At 39.1% G+C, this 21470-nt stretch overlaps 1 protein-coding gene and 1 long non-coding RNA gene across 4 annotated transcripts in view; one reads left to right on the top strand and one right to left on the bottom strand.

Moving 5' to 3' along the window:
- Positions 1–14011: 14011 nt before the first annotated feature.
- Positions 14012–21470, top strand: part of LOC131147601 (uncharacterized) — a 53009-nt gene continuing 45550 nt past the window's right edge. Inside the window, exon 1 of the long non-coding RNA XR_009134886.1 lies at positions 14012–14127. This is a non-coding gene — a long non-coding RNA (uncharacterized LOC131147601). The remainder of the gene's footprint in view (positions 14128–21470) is intronic.
- Positions 20553–21470, bottom strand: part of LOC131147599 (beta-amyrin 28-monooxygenase-like) — a 47211-nt gene continuing 46293 nt past the window's right edge. For 2 of the 3 annotated variants that reach the window (XM_058097099.1, XM_058097101.1), the window contains exon 4: positions 20553–21349. In XM_058097099.1, coding sequence (XP_057953082.1) covers positions 21056–21349 — 294 coding nt within the window. In that variant the 3' untranslated portion in view covers positions 20553–21055. The remainder of the gene's footprint in view (positions 21350–21470) is intronic. The other variant, XM_058097100.1, reaches the window with a different exon arrangement.

The raw sequence follows: 21470 nt of genomic DNA, 5'->3' as shown, positions 1-21470 counted from the left end.
GGACATTTTGGTAAAAGAGCAGATTCATCGACGAAGCCTGTGTTTTTCTCGTCGATGAAATTCAGAGACTTGTCGACGAGGAGAAGTCGAGGGGTCTCGGAAAAATCGGCGATCTCAGATTTGTCGACGAGGCCATCGATTCGTCGACAAAGCCAATGAAAGATTCGTAGACGAAGGCACCATTTCGTCGGCAAAATTGGGTCGGGTCAAAGGGCTATAAACCATTTCATCGGCAAAATTGGGCCGGGTCAAAGGGCTATAAAAGGAAATTCTCATTACTTCTTCATTAAGAAATCTCAAACTTATCTCTCTCTCTCTCTTTAAACCTCTCCCTACTCTCTCTCTCTCTCTCTCGATTTCTTCGCCGATCGTTGATAGAATCGGGAAACGGAAGTTGACACGAGGATCGTGGAAGGATTCTCTACAACTTCTACGGATCAGAATCTCGTTTCAGAGGTTTTTGGGTTTTGGTGAAAAATCGAGGTACGGCTCTGTTTTCATTTTTGATTTGGAAGTTTTGTAGAGGATGGTCTTGTGAGTATATTTTGTACTGTGATTTGTAGGTTTTGGAACTCGGTTCGCTGTTTAGGAACCTTGGAGTTTGGGATTTGTTATACGGGATTAAGGTAAGGGGAACTATGTTTATATTGGTTCTTTTCAAAATCAGACTCGGTGGAACTGTGGTCCACGGTCCTGTGTGTGTTTTGGCTACTCATTTTGGGGGGATCTAACGGGAAAAACTATGGGTTTTTCATTATTGCAGTTTTGGGAAAAAAGGGGCGACGGACTGAATCCTTGGTTGTGTTGAAAATCGAGTATATGTGTGATTTATACTGTGATATTGGGATGGTCGTGCCTTGAATTTGTTTAAACTGTATTTGTTTAGAAAACCATGATTTAGATTATCAAATAAGTGTGGTTTGTTTGGTTATATGAGTATGCATGTGTGTGTGATATACGGAATTGCTGATAGGAACGAGATTCCAAAATGATTCCAGGTATTGAGAGTGTCCGGCTCTATATCCGAAGGCGTGTGTTTATCGCCTACCATGTAGGCAAGAGTGTCTGGCTCTATATCCGAAGGCGTGAGCCTATTCCGGCAGATTAGGCCGAAGGGTGTGGATCCACCAGTTAGCATCGGTACGATGCCATGGGAGTCGAGGAGTAGTCATGTGCCGATGGTGCCGTGCTTTGCGGGTTGGCTACGGGCCAATGTCGGGATGCCGGACCGGCTTTGGGTCGATAAGTGTGACGACACTGTGTATTACTGATCATGTGTGTGTATTGTGACGGGGCTGCGTATAAATGGCCATTGTATGGTGCATGTATGCACTATGTGAATTAGTACTGGATTGCATTCAACTGCGTGTATGTTGTATCATGATAACACTCAAATGCTACACACCGATATAACCTGTGTTCTTCCTTACTGAGAGGTGTCTCACCCCCGCTGTACGTACATTTTTACAGGTCCTTCGAGTAACCGGAACTAACGTCCTGGTGTAGGGAACGTAGTGGCCGATGTACTGTGTTAGCGCTTGGGTAAGTTCTAGGATTGTAGTTTGTTGGGTTGCCATTTTGAGTTGTATTTGGGCACCTAATTTGTACATTTTGTTAGAGCTATGTTCTGCTCTTGTATAGACTCTGGTATGGTACTGCATATGTTGATATAGAATGACTTTTTCCGCTGCGTATATGATTGTGGTTGGATGTGTTTAGGGTGCCTGGGAACCCCACAAGGTCGGACCCTCATCCATTATACTGTATCTGTGATGATTTGTATGATATAGGGACAGGTTAGGTTACATTTTCACCCATGGGTCCCATTTAGGGGTTCGGGGCATGATAGTTTGGTATTAGAGCTATCCAGGTTACTAGATCTTGTAGACTTGGTTAGGCTTAGTTATGAGTACATACCAAAGTATAGGATGTGGATATGGGTAGAGTTGGTTGAGGGTTGTTCAGTTGCTAGGCTAGGATTTGTCAACGGTATTCCGTGTTTTTCCTAGGATGACGATTCTAGTAAAAGCAGGGCAGATCATTAATAACTTTCATGTTGGTATGATAGGACAGACCTAAACCTGGTAGGGAGTAGTTAATACGATTAGTGAAGATCATGGTGTTAACTGTATGTGTTGTAGGGATACTGATAGATTCCTATTGTGTTACAGCATGGAGCCCAAGGATAATAACCTGGGAAGTGGCTCCGAGGAGACTGCGAGTGATGAGTCTCCTTCTCTGCCTCGAGGTTTGACGAGGCAGGTGTTACGAGAGATCAAGTAGAGTGTAAGGAGATGCGAGCGCTCTCCTACTGCTGCATGGTGCACCATTGAGAGGTTTACACGCATGCATCCTCTGACGTTCTCTAGGGGACCTGACCCAACGACAACAAAGGATTGGGTGGAGAAGACTAAAAGGATCTTGGAGGTCTTGCACTGCACGAATAGGCAGCGAGTTCTTTATGCCACCTTCCAGCTGTTTAGGGAGGCGGGTCGATGGTGGACTGCAGTGAATCTGCTGGAGAAGCAGAGAGGTGGTCCTGAGGAGATGACATGGAGCCGTTTCAAGGAGGTGTTCTTTGATAGATACTTCCCAGTTTCAGTACGTGATGCAAAGGCAGATGAGTTTTCTGCTCTAACGCAGGAGAGTTTGACGGTGCAGGGGTATGCAGCTCGATACATAGAGCTGTCCTGTTTTGCACCATGTATGATCTCGAGCGAATATGAGAAGACTCGAAGGTTTGAGAAGGGTTTAAGGAAGGATATTTCGTAGACTGGTGGGTATGCTTCAGATTCGCGAGTTCTCGGTATCAGTGGATAAGGCCACAGTGATCGAGACTAGTATTTGAGAGGATGAGGCAGATCAAGAATCAAGGAAGAGGACAGTACCTTCTAGTTCTTAGACAAGATCTCGTCAGGGATCGTGGAAGAAGAGGAGCAAGGGCTCGGGTTACCTCCAGAATACTGAGCGCCAGAATTCTCAGATGAGCCAGGCTGGTGGTCGTTGTACCAGATGCCACAGGCGGTATGAGGGTGAGTGCCAGACATTTGGGGGTAGATCTACAACTGTGGCCAGCCAGACCACATTTCTCATGATTGTCGAGCACCGAGGCGAGACGTGCCTGCATTTAGTGGGGATCGAGGGAACAACCAGATACCTTGGGGAACCGCTCAGACGAATACAGCTCCATCTAGAGTATACTCTCTTACTCCAGTGGACGCTAAGCATGCAAGTTACGTGGTGACAGGTACCTTATTATTGCTTTCGAATAAAGCTTTTATCTTGTTTGATTCGGGTGCAACCCATTCCTTTGTATCTATGAATTTTGTGGGACGATGTGGGGTTGAGATCCAAGACATGAATGAGGTGTTATTTGTTACTACGCCATCGGGGAGTGTATCTTTTTGTAGGAAGATGTTAGTAGACTGCTTAGTGAAAATTCAGAAGAAGCTGCTACCAGCGAATCTTGTGGTATACGACATATCGGGGTTCGACATCATTCTGGGGATGGATTGGTTGTTCTCCAGTTATGCAGTGATCGACTGTCGTAGGAAGGTGGTAGTTTTCAGACCTCTTGGGGAGCAGGAGTACGAATTCGTGGGATCGTGTGTGCGTTCAGCACCACAGATTCTGTCAGCACTACAGGCAAGAAGGTTACTCTTGGACGGATGTCAGGGGTACCTAGTTTGTATAAAAGTACAGCCATGGGATGAGTTGAGACTCGAGGACATTCGGGTGGTCAGCGAGTTCCCAGATGTGTTTCCATAAGATTTACCCGGTTTACCTCCAGATCGTGAGGTGGAGTTTGCGATAGAGTTGCTGCCCGGTAAGGCACCGATCTCTAAAGCTCCGTACCGGATGACTCCAGTAGAACTTCAGGAGTTGAAGGAGCAATTGCAGGAATTACTGAACAGGTGATTCATTCGACCTAGCGTTTCACCCTGGAGAGTTCCAGTACTGTTTGTGAAGAAGAAGGACGGGTCGATGCAGATGTGCATTGATTACTGTGAGATTAACAAGGTAACTGTGAAGAATCGCTATCCTTTACCTCGTATAGATGATCTTTTTGACCAGTTACAGGGCACGTGAGTCTTTTCAAAGATCGACTTGCTGTCAAGATATCATCAGGTGAGGGTCAGAGCAGATGATTTAGCAAAGACTGCTTTCCGAACCAGATATGACCACTACGAGTTCTTAGTCATGCCTTTTGGATTGACAAATGCACCAGCGGTGTTCATGGATCTGATGAACAAGGTTTTCCATGAGTACCTAGATCGATTCGTAGTGGTATTTATTGATGACATTCTGGTATACTCGAGGAATACGAAAGAGCACGTTGAACATTTGAGGTTAGTATTACAGATTCTACGGGAGAAGAGGTTGTATGCTAAATTGAAGAAGTGTGAATTCTAGTTGAGTCAGATTGCGTTCTTAGGCCATGTGGTTATTGGGGATGGTATATCAGTTGATCCTAGCAAGATTGAGGTTGTGGTCGACTAGGTAAGGCTGAAGAATGTGCAGGAGGTTTGGAGTTTTCTAGGACTGGCGGGTTACTGTCGTCGATTCATAGAGGGTTTCTTTAAACTGTTTGGACCTCTGACACGATTGACCCGGAAGGGAGTTCAGTTTGAGTGGACCAGTGATTGCGAGCAGTGCTTTCAAGAATTGAAGCACCGGCTGGTTACTGCTCCAGTGTTGACCATTCCTTCAGGGGATGGTGTGTTTGTGATTTATAGCGACGCGTCTTTGAAAGGCCTAGGATGTGTGCTTATGCAGAAGGGTAAGGTAGTAGCATATGCTTCTCGGCAACTGAAAGAGTATGAGAAGAACTACCCTACGCATGATCTGGAATTGGCTGCTGTGGTATATGCACTGAAGATCTTGCGACATTATCTGTACGAGGTGCAGTGTGAGATCTTCATTGACCATAAGAGCCTCAGGTATTTCTTCACACAGAAGGAGTTGAACATGAGGCAGAGGCGTTGGCTAGAGTTGATTAAGGACTATGATTGCACGATCAATTATCACCCAGGGAAGGCTAATGTGGTAGCTGATGGATGAGTCAGAAGTCAGGGCTTACAGCTGTATTTGCGGTTATAACTCCGTGTCACATCAGATGGGATTTGGAGAGCTTAGGTATAGAGTTGGTGGTTGGTGATCATCAGGCTTATCTTACTAGTTTGGTGGTCCAACCGACTTTGTTTGAGCGTATACAAGCCGCGCAGGCTAGTGATGTAGAGTTGACCGAGTTTAAGAAAAAGGTACAGCAGGGACTGGCTACATACTTTAACATCTGTGAGGAAGGTGTGCTAAGGTTTGGGACCAGGCTATATGTTCTGAACGATGATGAGATCAGAAGGATGATTCTAGAGGAGGGGTATCGTTCTATGTATACGGTACGTCCCGGTAGTACAAAGATGATTTGGGACTTGCGCGAGACCTTCTGGTGGTCTGGTATGAAGAAGCAGATTGCTCAGTTCGTGGAGCAGTGTATGACGTGTCAACAGGTGAAAGCTGAACATTAGAGGCTGGCAGGGTAGTTGCATCCTTTGCCTATTCAGGTGTGGAAATTGGAGCATATTTTCATGGATTTTGTGACCGGATTGCCGCCAGCGCTTCACGGGAAGAATGCTATCTGGGTGATCTTTGATAGATTGACAAAATATGCTAATTTCATACCGATAAGAGTTAGCTATCCTTTGAGTAGGCTAGCAGAGTTGTAAGTGCATGAGATTGTAAGAATGAACGGAGTACCGGTGTCCATTGTGTCGGATCGAGATCTGAGGTTTACTTCTCAATGCTGGACGAGCTTGCATGAGACATTGGGGATGAAGCTTACTTTCAGTCCGGCGTTCCACCTCCAAACTGATGGACAGTCGGAGAGGACGATATAGATATTGGAGGATATGTTGCAAGCTTGTGTGTTAGACTTTTGTGGTAGCTAGATACAGTTTATGCCACTTGTGGAGTTCGCTTATAACAACAGCTTTCAGTTTAGTATCGGGATGACACCGTTCAAGGTTTTGTATGGTCGGAGGTGTCGATCTCCCTTATGTTGGGATGAGATTGGTGAACGTCAAGTGTTAGGACCTGAACTTGTGCAGTAGGCATCTGAGAAGGTGGGTTTGATCCGGGAGAGGATTAGATTAGCTCAGAGTCGGCAGAAGAGTTATGTAGATGTTTGCCGCCGTGAGTTAAAGTTTGAAGTGGGAGGTATGGTATTTCTACGTATTGCTCCAATGAAAGGGGTGATGAGATTTGGGAGAAAGGGCAAGCTGAGCCCAAGGCATATCAGACCATTCGAGGTACTTGAGTGAGTGGATCCAGTAGCCTATAGAGTTGCATTACCTCCAGTACTTTCGAGGGTCCATGATGTGTTTCACGTCTCCATGTAGAGGAGGTATGTGTTGGATCCTTCACATGTTATTAGTTATGATGAGTTGGAAATTGGGGATACTTTAGCATATGAGGAGATACGTATTCAGGTTCTGGACCGTAAAGTTCAGAAGCTTCATACTAGAGAGATACTGTTAATGAAGGTATTGTGGCGAAACCACGAGGTTGAGGAAGCTTCTTGGGAACTGGAAACGGAAATATGCCGGAAGTATCCACAGTTGTTTTGAGCACTTGTACATGATCCTACTATGGGTTGGGATAGGTGGTTAGTCGTCGGGAGTATGTGTGTATTATCAACTTGTGAGACCATTGTATATGTAGCCACGGTATTCCTTTGCCATAAGTGAGGGTATGTATGTGTATATGTATGATGGGACTGCACTGTGGTGATCGCCGGTTCGCTCTTGAGTTGTGTCTATGTGTTTGATTGTATGTATGAATTTGTGAATGAGAGATGACAAATTTCGAGGACGAAATTTTTGTAAGGAGGGGAGATTGTAAGAACCCAAACCGTGATAATGCATTTATATATATAAAGAGAGGGACATTTTGGTAAAAGAGCAGATTCGTTAACAAAGCATGTGTTCTTCTCGTCGACGAGGAGAAGTCGAGGGGTCTCGGAAAAACCGGCGATCTCAGATTCGTCGACGAGGCTACCGATTCGTCGATGAAGCCAGTGAAAGATTCGTCGACGAAGGCACCATTTTGTCGATGAAATTGGGCCGGGTCGAAGGGCTATAAAAGGAAATTCTCATTACTTCTTCATTAAGAAATCTCAAACTTATCTCTTTCTCTCTCTCTCTCTCTCTAAACCTCTCCCTGCTCTCTCTCTCTCTAGATTTCTTCGCTGATCGTTGATAGAATCGGGAAACGGAAGTTGCCACGAGGATCGTGGAAGGCTTCTCTACAACTTCTACGGAATGGAATCTTGTTTCGGAGGTTTTTGAGTTTTGGCGAAAAATCGAGGTAAGGCTCAGTTTTCATTTCTGATCTTGTAGTTTTGTAGAGGATGGTCTTGTGAGTATATTTTGTATTGTGATTTGTAGGTTTTGGAACTCGGTTCGTTGTTTAGGAGCCTTGGAGTTCGGGATTTGTTATACGGGGTTAAGATAAGGGGAACTATGTTTATATTGGTTCTTTTCAAAATCGAACTCAGTGGAACTGTGGTCCACGGTCTTGTGTGTGTTTTGGCTACTCATTTGGGGGGATCTAATGGGGAAAACTATGGGTTTTTCATTATTGCAGTTTTGGGAAAAAATGGGCAATAGGCTGAATCCCGAGTTGTGTTGAAAATCGAGTATATGTATGATTTATACTGTGATATTGGGATGGCCGTACCTTGACTTTGTTTAAACTGTATTTGTTTGGAAAACCATGATTTAGATTATCAAATGAGTGTGGTTTGTTTAGTTATATGAGCATGCGTGTGTGTGTGATATGCAGAATTACTGATAGGAACGCGGTTCCAAAATGATTCCAGGTATTGAGGGTGTCCGGCTCTATATCCGAGGGCTTGTGTTTATCGCCTGCTGTGTAGGTAAGAGTGTCCGACTCTATATTCGAGGGCGTGAGCCTATTCTGGCATATCAGGCCGAAGGGTGTGGATCCACCAGTTAGCGCCGGTACGATGCCATGGGAGTCGAGGACTAGCCATGTGCCGGTGGTGCCGTGCTTCGCGGGTTGGCTACGGGCCAACGTCAGAAAGCCGGACTGGCTTCGGGCTGATGAGTGTGATGGCACTATGTATTACTGATCATGTGTGTGTATTGTGACGGGGTTGCGTATAAATGGCCTCCGTATGCGTGCGTGTATGCACTGTGTGAATTAGTATTGGATTGCATTCAACTACATGTATGTTGTATCATGATAACACTCAAATGACACACACCGATTTAACCTGTGTTCTTCCTTACTGAGAGGCGTCTCACCCCTGCTGTACCTACATTTTTACAGGTCCTTCGAGTAACCGGAACTAGCGTCTTAGTGTAGGGAGCGTAGTGGCCGGTGTACTATGTTAGCGCTTGGGTAAGTGCTAGGACTGTAGTTTGTTGGGTTGCCATTTTGAGTTGTATTTAGGCACCCAGTTTGTACGTTTTGTTAGAGTTATGTTCTGCTCTTGTATAGACTCTAGTATGGTACTGCATATGTTGATATAGAATAACTTTTTCCGCTGCGTATATGATTGTGGTTGGATGTGCTTAGGGTGCCTAGGAACCCCACGGGGTCAGACCCTCATCCATTGTATTGTATCTGTGATGATTTGTATAATATAGGGACAGGTTAGGTTACATTTTCACCCTTGGGTCCCATTTCCAGGTTCGGGGCGTGACACTCATGATAGGGTTGTGCGGCCCGTAGGAGAAACTTAATCTGGTCGGTCCTCCAAATAAGTCACTATACTCTACACTACCTCTGCCCGACCAAACTACGTACTCTCCTAGGCGCGGGACTGGATGCTACCTCATCAAATCGGTCCTCTCAACCCAGCGAACTGGGAAGTTGCATACTCTCCGAGTACGGTTGACGGTACCCACACACTATCTGAGATATATCGTTGCACTCTATCTATATTAGCAACGGTACCGTGCTCTGTATTCTATATTTGTATTGTATCTGTCGGTAATCTTTCCACAGGGATCTGATACTATATATATATATATACTATACTCTTTTTACTGTTTTTATGATATTTCCAAAATAACCATAACACTATATTGTTGTACTGTAAATGTTATAATATCTGTAGCATCTTGATGTTATAACTATATAATCTGTCTGTACTTTCTTTCTTTATAATATGAGTGTTATGACATTTAGGAAAACATAACTTTCTATATACATTGGATATACTGTTCTTGAATAAATATTTGTATACTGTTATATATATCTATCAATGTAATCATCTGAATAAAACTGTATATGTATACATATTCTGTCTGTATAAAATCCGCAATTATCTAACTATATCTGTATAACTTGAAATATTGAAAATCTGCATAAAACTCCATATCAATATCATGTACTTAGGCCACACATACTTTAAAAATTCACATCCTGTATAATATTTTGTATGCATGCATATATATATATATATATATATATATATATATATATATAAAATTTCTGATAACGTAAGTAATTCTCCTAGCATAGTATATTTCCCTTACCTTAAATTTGAAAAGCCTCTCACCGAACTTTAGCCCTACACTCGCAGGATTCTCCACTCAACATTCTGAAAACAACATCCCCTAGAACAAAACATCAGTATTTTCTTACCCACAACATTTCTTATAACTATGAGGAAGACATAATCTAAATAAATTGCCTTACCCTGGATTTAGGATGAATTCCAAACCAACTTCTCCCACGATCAGCTCCGGCAGACTTGTAGAGAACTTCGCTAGGAGGGTCGTGGTGGCCTCAGATCTTCAATTCGGAGAGAAATGGGGCTAGGATAGAAGAGAGAAGGAGGGAGAGGCATTTTAGAGAGAGAAAAAGAGAGAGAGAGAGAGAGAGAGAGAGAGAGAGAGAGAGAGAGAGTTTGTGCTGAAATATCATCAAAAAATTTGGGTTTCAACTATTTATAGGGTCAGATTCGTCGACAAGACACGTCATCTCGTCGACGAGTTCTTAAGTAATTTCGTCGACGAACCTTACCTCCTCGTCGACGAAATTCAGACTGCCCAAAAACCCCTCTCGGCATCTTGTCGTCGACGAGGCATGGCTTCGTTGATGAGACCTACTTATGAGCTCGACGAAGAACTCCCTGTGTTTGTCAACGAGGCCCTGTGTAAAACTTCTGGGTTATTACGTCCAAAGTGCAATGTCGTCAACGAAAGCGAAACATTCTTTGACGAAGCCTGTTGCATCCTTCTGTTTCTGTTTCCATTTCCCACCCTCTCTATTATTTAAATATCATTATTCTTCGGGTCGTTACATGTATAGTCATTTTTGGGGTTATTACATAACTTCACCTTATCAACCAAATACATGCATGCTTGCATTTTAGTTCACCTTCTATCTGTGAAAGAAGCAGTATTGAGAACTGTATTAAGATGGCTTAGGTATTTCTGCAAACATGTGGTGAGTTTTGAAACAACCATTTCCCAACATCAATTTGTCTCATTAGCAATCTTGGACACACAAACTAATTACAATAATTTATTGTGCTGACATTGTAACATAAATTGTGAATTTCAACCTTAATGAGATTAACCATATGAAACACTCATTGAACTGGATATCCTCAAACTACTGCTCTTGACCGAAGGAGCCCATGGGTGGGCTTGATTCACATGAGTGAATACCAACTTGACCCAAAAGCTTAAGCCTATTGGGTCTTGTGCCCAACCATGTATATAAGCATCCATCATCCACTCAATTTTTTCAATGTGGGACAAACTCACAAGTGGAATTCTCAACAATCTCCCCCTCACTTGTGAGTTCCAACTGCTTCCCCTTGAACGAAAATCATCTCCTTGATGGAAATAACCCCAATTCCCCAACAGTTGCTCAAGTGAGTCTTACCACTTACGCCTTACGTGTCTCGGATTGCATTCTACATGCTTACAAACCAATCCTACCTCCTAGACTAGATGATTCTTATTGGCCTTGGTCACACACTTGGTCCTCCAACTGTTAGCACGTTAGGAGAATTAGCTTAATGTGTTGAATTTTCACGATGTCACACACCCAGAGTTACGAATCGTCGACTCTGATACCACTTGGTAGGACCAGATGAGCCCATGGGTTGGCTTTATATGCATGAGTGAACACCAATTTGATCCAAAAGTTTAAGCCTATTGGGTCTTGTCCAACTATGTATATAAACATCCATCATCTACTCAATTTTTCCAATGTGGGACAAACTCGCAATTGGAAATCTCAACATTCATTTTGTAAATGCCAATTCTCACTTAAGCTACACTGACGCTGACTGACCCCCTGACTGTTTCTTACACCTCTTTCAATCCTAACAGTATTCACATTTGCTTCATATGACATATCATTATCACTGTCAACTAATTTAAAATCATCTTCTTTCAAATTGTTTCATTTCTAGGTACTAAGCATTTGGTTAGAATTAGAGAATACCATACTTTTAACTGCACATTTGACACATACGAATGAAATAAAATTGAGAGGAGTGGAATCAAATTTATAATTTATTTCATTACACTTCTTTAAATTTTAATTTCCATCTTTTTCTACCACATTCCATAATGAAACCAAAGATCATGCCAATGATTTGTTTGGTATGCATGAATGAAATGAAAATCCAATGAAATTAGCCTTTCTAATATAAACAAAATTTTGCTATATAATTTTCATTTTACTTCACTTTGTATTTTAATATTTTATATTATTAATTTAAATATGGAGTGAATATATCTTTAGATGAGTCTTTGATTCTTGTATCCCATTAATCCATAAGTCATTTATGTGAGTATATCTTGATTTTGGATATGTATCTAATTTAGTGTAGATACATCCTATCATATTTTATTAAGTGCATGAGTAATGAAAAGTCTAGTATACCTATAAATAAATCCCTATAGTCTTAGCTCTACACAACATAATTTCTATATACTAACATCTTTACATAATCCTCATAATCATTTGAGTCCAAAAAGTTTGATAACTAAAGAAAAGTGTTCTTTTGTTAAACTTTGGAATCTTTCATTTTGTATAGAATTGGAGAAAGTCACATGATTCAAATAGGGTTGTTGTATCTTAGGGGAGAGTTCTACTGCACCGATTTGTGGGTTAAGTGAAAAAAATAGCAGAGGGTTTGAGTCTCCTTAAAAAGATCAAGATATCTGTGCCTCAACCTTATTGTGAATCTTATTTGCATTTGTTTTGAGTTTTTTTTGGTTATATTTGTATTGAATTTCCTAACTCTTTCCGTTCATTCCATTCAGCATGTAAAACATTAAGTAATAAGAGTAATGTAGTGTCAAGATTTAAATGGGTCATCCGGCCAGTACCCAACCCAAATCCGCCCAACCCATTTATTAAATGGGTTGGGTTCGGATTAACTCGTCTATAAACGGATAATCTTTTACTAAACTCAAACCCAACTTAAACAGACGGGTCACGGGTTAGCCGTAGGGTTCCGACCCATTTTGCCATCCCTAGTTCACAAGTTGAGTGGGGAGCATGGATCTAAAGTATTGAGTTTTATGTATATTTCAATATAATTTAATATAAATTTATTTCATGTTTTATCTAAATTTGTACAAATTGTAAAATTATAGTACAATCAAGTAAATCGTGATCATTTTTTATCACCTAACCAAAATGGTGCTTTGTTACAATACCAAAAACTCTTTAAAAAGTTGAATCAACCCTAAATCAATCTCCAAAATACCTTTTGGTGCATTACAGTTTACAACTAAGCTTATTGCCATTAATTGGAATATTTATAGGCTAAAATCTCATGAGTTCCAAATGTTCAAGCTTCCATTTAGACAAATCGATGTTCCAAAATGAAAGTGAAACAAAATATTTTATATTGCGATTGTTCACTGTTGAGAATTTAGCACAAAAATGAGAATGAACAAAATTTAATAGATTATGTACAAACACGATTTTAATATGCATAGAAACCTTATTTTCTCTTAAAAAGAATTCAAGCCCTCTGCGATTTAGACCAATCATACAAAAGAACTTCTTAACTTATTGATAAAATAACAATTGAATAGATACTTATGATATTTCATTATATATAAACTCCTATAAGATGCATTTAGATCAAGTAAATATGTGAGTTCGATTAATTAGTATTTAAAATTTATAAAATTTATTTATCAATAACATAATTAATTATAGATGCACATGTCTTTTTAAAATATATTTCCCTTCTCTCAAGATGCATTCGCCCATATTCATCCCTTGTATAATATTAAAAAAATGCATTAGCATATCCTATTGGCAAGATATGGCATTGACAATTTTTCAAATTTGTCTTATAACATTTGAAAATGCAAGTAAGCCAAACATAATTAGTTATTAGTTTGAGAGCATTTGGTGAAAAATTACTCCATTATTTTTATTATATATTTTATTATTAAAAATAAATATTAGTAGAAATATTTTTTAAATTATAAAATGAGGATAATTTTTAACTGCAAACAGGAGGATTATTTTGTGTTCTGCAACAACTTAATATTTCTTTTAAAGATGTGATTTAGTACTTGAAAATAAAAAATTACGAACAAGATTCAGGTGAAAATTGTTAGCTGTTTAGTTGTGAAAATATTTTTAATTTTAAAATTTTAAATAATTACAAAACACAACTTTATTTTCAAATATCTATATGATAAATTTAGAAAAATAATAAAAAATTATAAATATAATTAAAATTTATAATAAAATTAAAATTTATAAATATAATTTTAAATGACATTTAAAAGTTATTTAGAAAATTGAAGTAGAAAAAATTATTTTCAATAAAAGAACGAGGCCTTAGATTGTGTTTGGTGTTATAATTTCAAAATAAAAAATTGAATTTGTGTAAATTTAAACGAATTTTAATGTTATTTTATATTGTATTTTTTTTTTTGGGGGTACAAGTAGGTACTATTGCACCAATTGCATGCTCCCACGTAGTGTTTTTAAGACGATAATAAGTGACGTCGTTCCCTCCGCCCTTCGTTCTTCCACCGCGCTTCGCCGCTAGTGGCATTTGATCTTTCCGGCGAAATTATCGGCCGGGCAGGAAGCCTAAAGGTGCTTGGAAGTGAACTTCATTCAATCAATCGTTTTTGTGTTGTCATAATTTTGTGTATTGAAGTTAATTTCTACTTTATCTGGTATGAATTCGTACTGCTTGAATACGAATGAGTGACGTTTGACCGCTGGTTGTTGCTTGAAATATGGAATTACTGTGATTTGGGTTCATCTCGGCTTTCTTCTCGAGTGTAGTTCACGGGTGTTATTTTTTAATTTATTTTTTTTTCTGGGATTTTGGTTGGGTTTTTGATTTGCGTCGCCCATTCTCTTTTGATTCTACACTTTGTTTGGATAAATAGGGGAAAAAAGAAAAGAAATGATAGCTGTTTCTTTGAATGAAGAGAAAGGAAAAGAATGGTGAGTGATTTCTCTACCATATATTATTTGTATAACTAGAGAGAAATGAAAAGGAAATAGGTGATTTCTTGCTTGCGTTGTTTGGATAATTGAAGAAAAAAGAAGGATTTTAGACGATTTTATTAAATTGACCTTTTATTTTTTAACTAGAACGATAAACTTTCTTTCTCTAAGTATTTTTGTTATTCTAAAGAAGTAATATGAAGTTGGTATCCTCTCCAAATTTCTTTGAATGGACTCATAGGGTATGTTTAGATTAAGGATTTTGTTTGGGGAAAGAAAAGGAAAGGAAAATAAGAAAGAAAGTCATTTTTCATTATACTTTCTCCCTATATGAAATATTACTAAAAATATTTAATTTTTTGTAATATGATTATAAATTAAGAAAAATATAATAATAATGGCGTGGTAAATTAAAACTTTGTTAATTGATTTGTTGTATATTTTATTTTTTATTTATTTTTTTTCTTTCCTTGTTAACCAAACAAACCTTTCATATTTTCCTTTACTTTTGGTAACATTTTCCATGTTCCAAATGGATCCATAAAGAAGTTTATGAGGAGATAATAGATGGTGTAGCTGTTGCTAAGCGCATTGAATTTAAGGACAAAATAAAATAGTGAGCCTTGTAAAACAGGTTGCAAGTGCCACCAATGCCCTAGCAATAGATGACGAAGTTTTGTTTCTTAGAATAGAGGTCTTATCTGTGATATATAATTTATTTGATGATTGAGGATCTATCTATAATGTTTCTGCTGGGAATTAATGCATTTATTTCCTACCTGTGTTTGCATACCACTGCGGATGCCATGTGTTTATGCAACCTTAAAAGCTTAGAAAAATGCATGAAGATTTTGAGAAATGAGTTTCTTAAGTTGAGAAATAACTCTTTATATATATAAAAGTAAAGAGAAATGTATATTACTAGCTTCAAGGTGGTGCAATCCAAACACAAAAGAAGAAATTGCAGAGATATTACATCCACAAAATCAATGGCAGTTTGACAATTTACAAATTGCTGCCCACTAAACGAAAAAAAAAGAAGCTGTTTTAAGCCAATTATCCTTTACAGCATTCAAAAGCTCTCGGTTTCTCTCAGTTTTTCTGCCTAGACACTAACCAAAAAATAGTAAGTCGGATCAAATCAACAATCCTTCCCCTCTCTCTTCGGTCAAGATACCCCTCCGAGCCCACATGCTCCCGAAGCAAGTCTCCACCTGCCCAATGGATTTCAGTCATACTCGAAGCACATTCTCACAGAGTCCTAGTTCAGCTACAGTCGACATGGAGGTGATACACCGTCCCAACCTCACTTTTACACAAATATCATCTGTTCACCAGGACAATTTCCCTTTTCTTCAAATTAAGTGTTGAAATCTTTTTAGTTGCAGTTTCCCAAGTGAATAAAGCAACATTTGTGGGATCTTTAGTTTTCCTTGTAGATTTTCAGGGTAACTGTAACGTCCCGACCTGGGTCTGTTAAGGAGTACTGCATCTCTCCTCCATCACCTAGAGCAGACAACAGGGGGGCGGGCCTTATCGGACTAATGACTGGCCCCACAGACCAACATGTGTCCTTTTAAGTGTGTTTTGTCCTTACTTACACACTTCCTGAAAAAACTTTCTAGAAAGTTACCCATCCCAAGATTACTTCAAGTCAAGCACGCTTAACCGTGAAGTTCTCATGGGAAGGTTCCTGAAAAGAAAAGTGCACCTTATTGATATGAGTAGTAACATTTAATCTTTTTTAAGCCTTTCTTCCACGGGGTATCACATTCTCCCCCACTTACAGAACGCAACGTCCTCGTTACGAACCCACATTTCCAAATTTAGGCGATGTGAATCTCATCACACTTCCGGTTGGGTAATGGTTCTGATACCATTTTGTAACACCCTGACCTGGGTCTGTTAGGGAGTACTGCGTCTCTCCTCCACCACCTGGACCAGACAACGGGGGACAGGCCTTATTGGACTAATGACTGACCCCACAGACCAACACATATCCTTTTAAGTGTGTTTTGTCCTCACTCACACACTTCCTGAGAAAACTTTCCAAAAGGTCACCCATCATAAGATTACTCCAAGTCAAACACGCTTAATCGTGAAGTTCTTATGGAAAAGTTCCCGAAAAGAAAGGTGCACCTTGTTGATATGGGTAGTAACATCTAATCCTTTTTTTTTTTTTTCCCCCTTTTGACCCCATTCTTCCCCATCTATTAACAAAAGACCTTTACAAATAATTGAAAAATCTATAGAACATATCAAGCTCTCAATCCCGGGCCCTTCTAATGAAAGGCAGATCACGTAACCCCATTGCTGAAATCTGCTAGTAGGAACTCATAATGTCATTTTCGTTTTTTTCCAGTAGGAGTAAGTCAGGAAACTACAAGTTCAGAGGTGTGCCCCCACACCAACAGCCATCCAAGAAGAGTCAGAAGAGAGCAGATTCCCAATCATCCCCAATGCAGGTGCTATGGTCAGCAAAATACTGCCGATCTTTCCTTACATCCTTTCATAACTCTACCCCTTACAGTTCGTTCTTTTATCCCTCTAGTATATCACTGCCATATTTGTCCTTGCAACCATCGTCCACAACTCCACCTTCTTCACCGTAAATCTCCATAAGCATGTCCCCAGTAAGGTCCTAGTGGAGCTGGCCGAATCTTTGATTCCCTAACCTCCCTTCCAAAGCAGTTATTTTGCCACCTCAATTTCTACTTATCCTAAAATTATAAAATATGATTTTCAGGTTGTTTCAAAACAGCTAAAAACTGTGGCATGGAAATAACCTCTTGCAAAAATACAAGGTAAAGTTGTGTACAGTAGATTCATTGTAGTCTGCCCGTTCCCTGGAACGCACATATGCTAGAGCTTTATGTACTAGAATGTCCTTTTTATTGTAATTTTTGTTAATTATATTTTCTGATTGTTATTTATCAAGAATAAAAATGGTCATTTGCTCAATTATATTTTTAAATTTTTTCAATTTTGGAAATATTAACCAAATATGTTGCTAGTTTTTGGTTTTTATTTTTTCTGTTTTTTCATTTTTAGTTTTTGTTTCTATTTTTTATTTTCATAATTTTTTATAGTGATACCAAATAGTCCCTTAGTTCCTTGGAGACAGATTATACAACAAACAACAAAACCAAGCCTTAGTCACACTAAGTGGGGTCGGTTATATGAATCATTTTCCGCCAATTTATGCGATCATGGACCATTTCTTTTGAATCATAGGGATTTGACAAATTTTACGCTGTCTGTTAGCTACCTAACACAACCCTCCTCCTTTACCCGGGCTTGGGACCGGCTGTGTGTGAAAAAATTAGGACATTAATTCTAAAGGTGTGGATTTTTGAAATTTGGTAGTGGAAAGGATAATGAAGCGTTTAGATGGTTGGAAGGGGCTTTTTTTTTTCTTGGGGCTAGAATTACTCTTATTCAGGCTTGTCTTTCTAGTATTTTGTTGTGTTTCTTGTCTGTTTTAAGATTTAGTGAGAATCACTAGCAAGCTTGAGAGAACTGAGAGATCCCTTGTGGTCTGGTGTGGGTAGGGACCACTTTTGTGAGCTGGGAAGAGGTTTGTAGGTCTAAAAAGGAGAGGTGGCTGTGCGTTGGTAAGTTGGTGTCTAAAAACATTGCTCTTTCAGCTCAATGGTTATGGCGCTTCCACCTTGAAGATTCTTCCCTTTGGTATAGAGTAAAAAGAAGTAAGTTTGGGTTATCAATGCTAGTTTTAAGATGTTCCTCAGAGAGTCTGTGGAGGTCTATTTTCTTATTTTTATCCCTTACTCACTCCTAACACTAAATTTAAGGTGGGGAGTGGTTCTTGGATTCATTTTTGGAATGACCCATGTTTGGGGGATGATGTACTTTCCACTTCTTTCCCTCATCCTTTCCAATTGAGCTCAGGGCAGAATAGTGTCATTTCTTTCTTTGCTGGCAATTTTAGGAGTCCTTTGGTTTCTTGGAATTTCTATTTCGGGTGATCTCTTAATGATAGGGAATTAGTGGGGTTGTCATCCTTGTTGTCCTTATTGAATAATTGTAATCTTTCTTCAGGAGAGATGTTTGCTCTTGGTCCTTGGATCCTTCGGGTGTGTATCCTTGCAAATCATTCTTTGAATTCTTGACCTGTTCCAATTCTTTATTTCCTCTCTAGTCTATTATTTGGAAGGCCAAAGTTCCCTCAAAATTAATGCTTTTACTAGGTTGGTTGTGCTTGGTAAAATCAATACCAATGACTTCTTGTAGATCAGAAGATCTCTGAAGGCTCTTCTCCAGACGTTTGTGTGCTCTGTTATAAGAATTCTGAGACTGCTTCTGTCATCTTCTTTTGCACTGGATTTGAAATTAGTGATGTGGAATTTTGGGTGAGAGTTGGGTCTGCCGTATTTCAATGGAGGGCTTGCTCACTATATCTTTCGCAGTTTTTGGAAGGAGGAAGTATAGGGCAGCATTGTGGAAATGTGTCATATTTGCAGTCTTGTTGGGGGGTGGGTTGTATAATTGGAGCATAATGCACGGATCTCTTATAGGGAAAAAGTTAAATTGGTTACTGGTGTGGGAAAAGATTTATAGCCCTTTATGGTGTGGCAGGTTTGGAATTTTTAGGGGTGCTAGCTTCTTGGATTTACAAAGATGTTGGAGGAACATGCTGGCTTGATGTTTATTTTTTCTTTGTTGTTTTTAGTTTGTGTCCCTTTTTTTTCCTAAAATATTTTCAGGAGATTTCTCATCCCCCTTTTTGTAAAATGTTTTCCTATTAATGAAATCTTCTTTTACTATATAAAAAAGCATGCATGAAATTTAAACAAATACACAATGAATTCAAGAGCAAAGAGAATAAATAAAGATCTCTGATCCTGAAGCTCTTTCACACTCAATTGATCTAAACTCGTAAATGTATAACTCTTACTTAAATATTCTTAGTCCAAATATTGAAACCTTGGGTCTATCAAGCTCCCTCTTTTTGATGATGACAAACTACCCTCTAACATGTAAATCAAAAGATGTGTGCTCCCCCTAAATCATGTACAACGTATGCCCAAAAAAACAGCAGTGTGGGGGTAAGAAAAAAAATACCTCCCTATGCAATATTATTCATTATTCAAATTCAATTTCGCATACATACAAATGTGAAATATCCACCTCATGTAGCTCATTCTGTTACAACCAAACACTCAGCAAAACTGCAAAAATCCCACTTCTCAACAAGGCTGAGCCATGTCTACTCTTACCAAAACCTGTATGGGAAATAGCCAACAATCCTCCATTGATTCTGAACGAACCAGTCTTCTCCAAACAAATCAAGGTTTAGTCCAAACTTTCCCAGGAAAGAACAATGAAAAAAAAAAGAAAAAAATGATGAGAGGCAGATTTGGAGCTATATATTCAGAGATAAAGCCTTCACAGGTTTCCTACTCTGCAAGTTTGCAAAAGAATGTTGCTGTTCATTTTTATTAAGAAAACATCAACCAAATAAATATTTTCAGGGACTTTAGCCTTCCAAATAGTATGATGCTTCAAAAAGGGCATGTCAGCATGAACCAAATGCTCAAAAAATGATTTACAAGAAAATGTTTGCAGAATCTAAAATCGGGGAGCGAATACCCCCCACAACAAAGAAGAGAACTCCTCCAGGTTTCTTCTAGTGATGTTATATATTATTTTTTACACTGCATACTAATTTTATTTTGGCATATTTTTGGGTAATATGATGTGGACATTTTATTTAAAGCCAACATTGGGTTTAAATGAGACTAACAAAAAATTTGCAAGTACAAATATTTGAAAGTAAGTACTTATTTGCTTTAGCTCCCAAACACTTTGCAACTTAAAAAACACTCATTCATCATTTCATCAAAAGTAAATAACAATTTGCATCTAAACACCAAAATGCAGCATTTATACTTCCAGAAAAGTGTTTAACTGGAAAATTTAATGGAAAAGTGCTTCTCTGAAAACATATGTAGCACCATGACACCTAATTCATATTTACTCGAAATCTGTAAGCACACTATGGAAATAAATGTTGAATAGCGGTTCCAATTATTCATGAGAAAAGACAAAACACCATTTCTGATGGCAGGTTTAGTTTTAGTCCCATTATTAAGAATCATTGTTTAATCACTATGCTTATGCTAAAAAAAGTAAAAGTTGTGCCTAGAATTGAACACAGATGTGTATGCATAGATAAAGGTGTACTTGCACATATGCACAATTGCACAGACACATACATTGGATTAGGGACTCCTCTAATATGTATGTTTTGGAATCTTGAATATGCATATAGCATGGGATAGTATATGACAACATGCTAGGAGTAATATAAAAGTGCTGTTTCAGGATGTACAGGTCCATGTAATGTAGAACTCCATAGAACTCTTCAACTTGATCTACCACATCAGGAAATGGGTGTTAAATACAGGTCATCAGTAACATGAAAGACATGTGATGTTGTTACGTTTTGCTTGTGGGTGTTATATTGGATGGCATTTTATGATACAGTGGTACGCTTTGCAGCTTAACTACTTGGTAATTTAAAGTGGAGATATTAGGCTTTGGACTAGTGAGGTCGAAGATGAATTAGTAGTCCTTTTGCTGGGGTAGGCATTGGATCATATTCAATTTTCTCGTTGAGGATCACTAAATCCCATTTGAATCTCTTCACCAAATTGTGTAGAAAGACAAGTATTTCAAGCCGTGCGTATTCTTTCCCCAAGCACATCCTGGGCCCCCCTCCAAATGGAACATATGAAAATGGACTAGTTCCTGCTTCTTCAAATCTTGAAACATCAAAGTTCTCTGGACTGGAGAATAAGCTTGGATCTTTGTGCGTTGAAGCAGCACTCCAGTACAACTGTTTGATGAAACAGCCAAACAATTAGTTGTTTTCAGCAATTTGAGTGCATTTAGAAGCTAAATGTTTGAAGGGCACTGAACAACCTTTACATAATTTAAATTTTTTGTTATTAAGAAAC

The sequence above is a fragment of the Malania oleifera genome, chromosome 2 (genome assembly GCF_029873635.1).
Source record: "Malania oleifera isolate guangnan ecotype guangnan chromosome 2, ASM2987363v1, whole genome shotgun sequence".
NCBI classification, from domain to species: domain Eukaryota; kingdom Viridiplantae; phylum Streptophyta; class Magnoliopsida; order Santalales; family Ximeniaceae; genus Malania; species Malania oleifera.
This window is presented reverse-complemented; position numbering and strand designations above follow the sequence as displayed.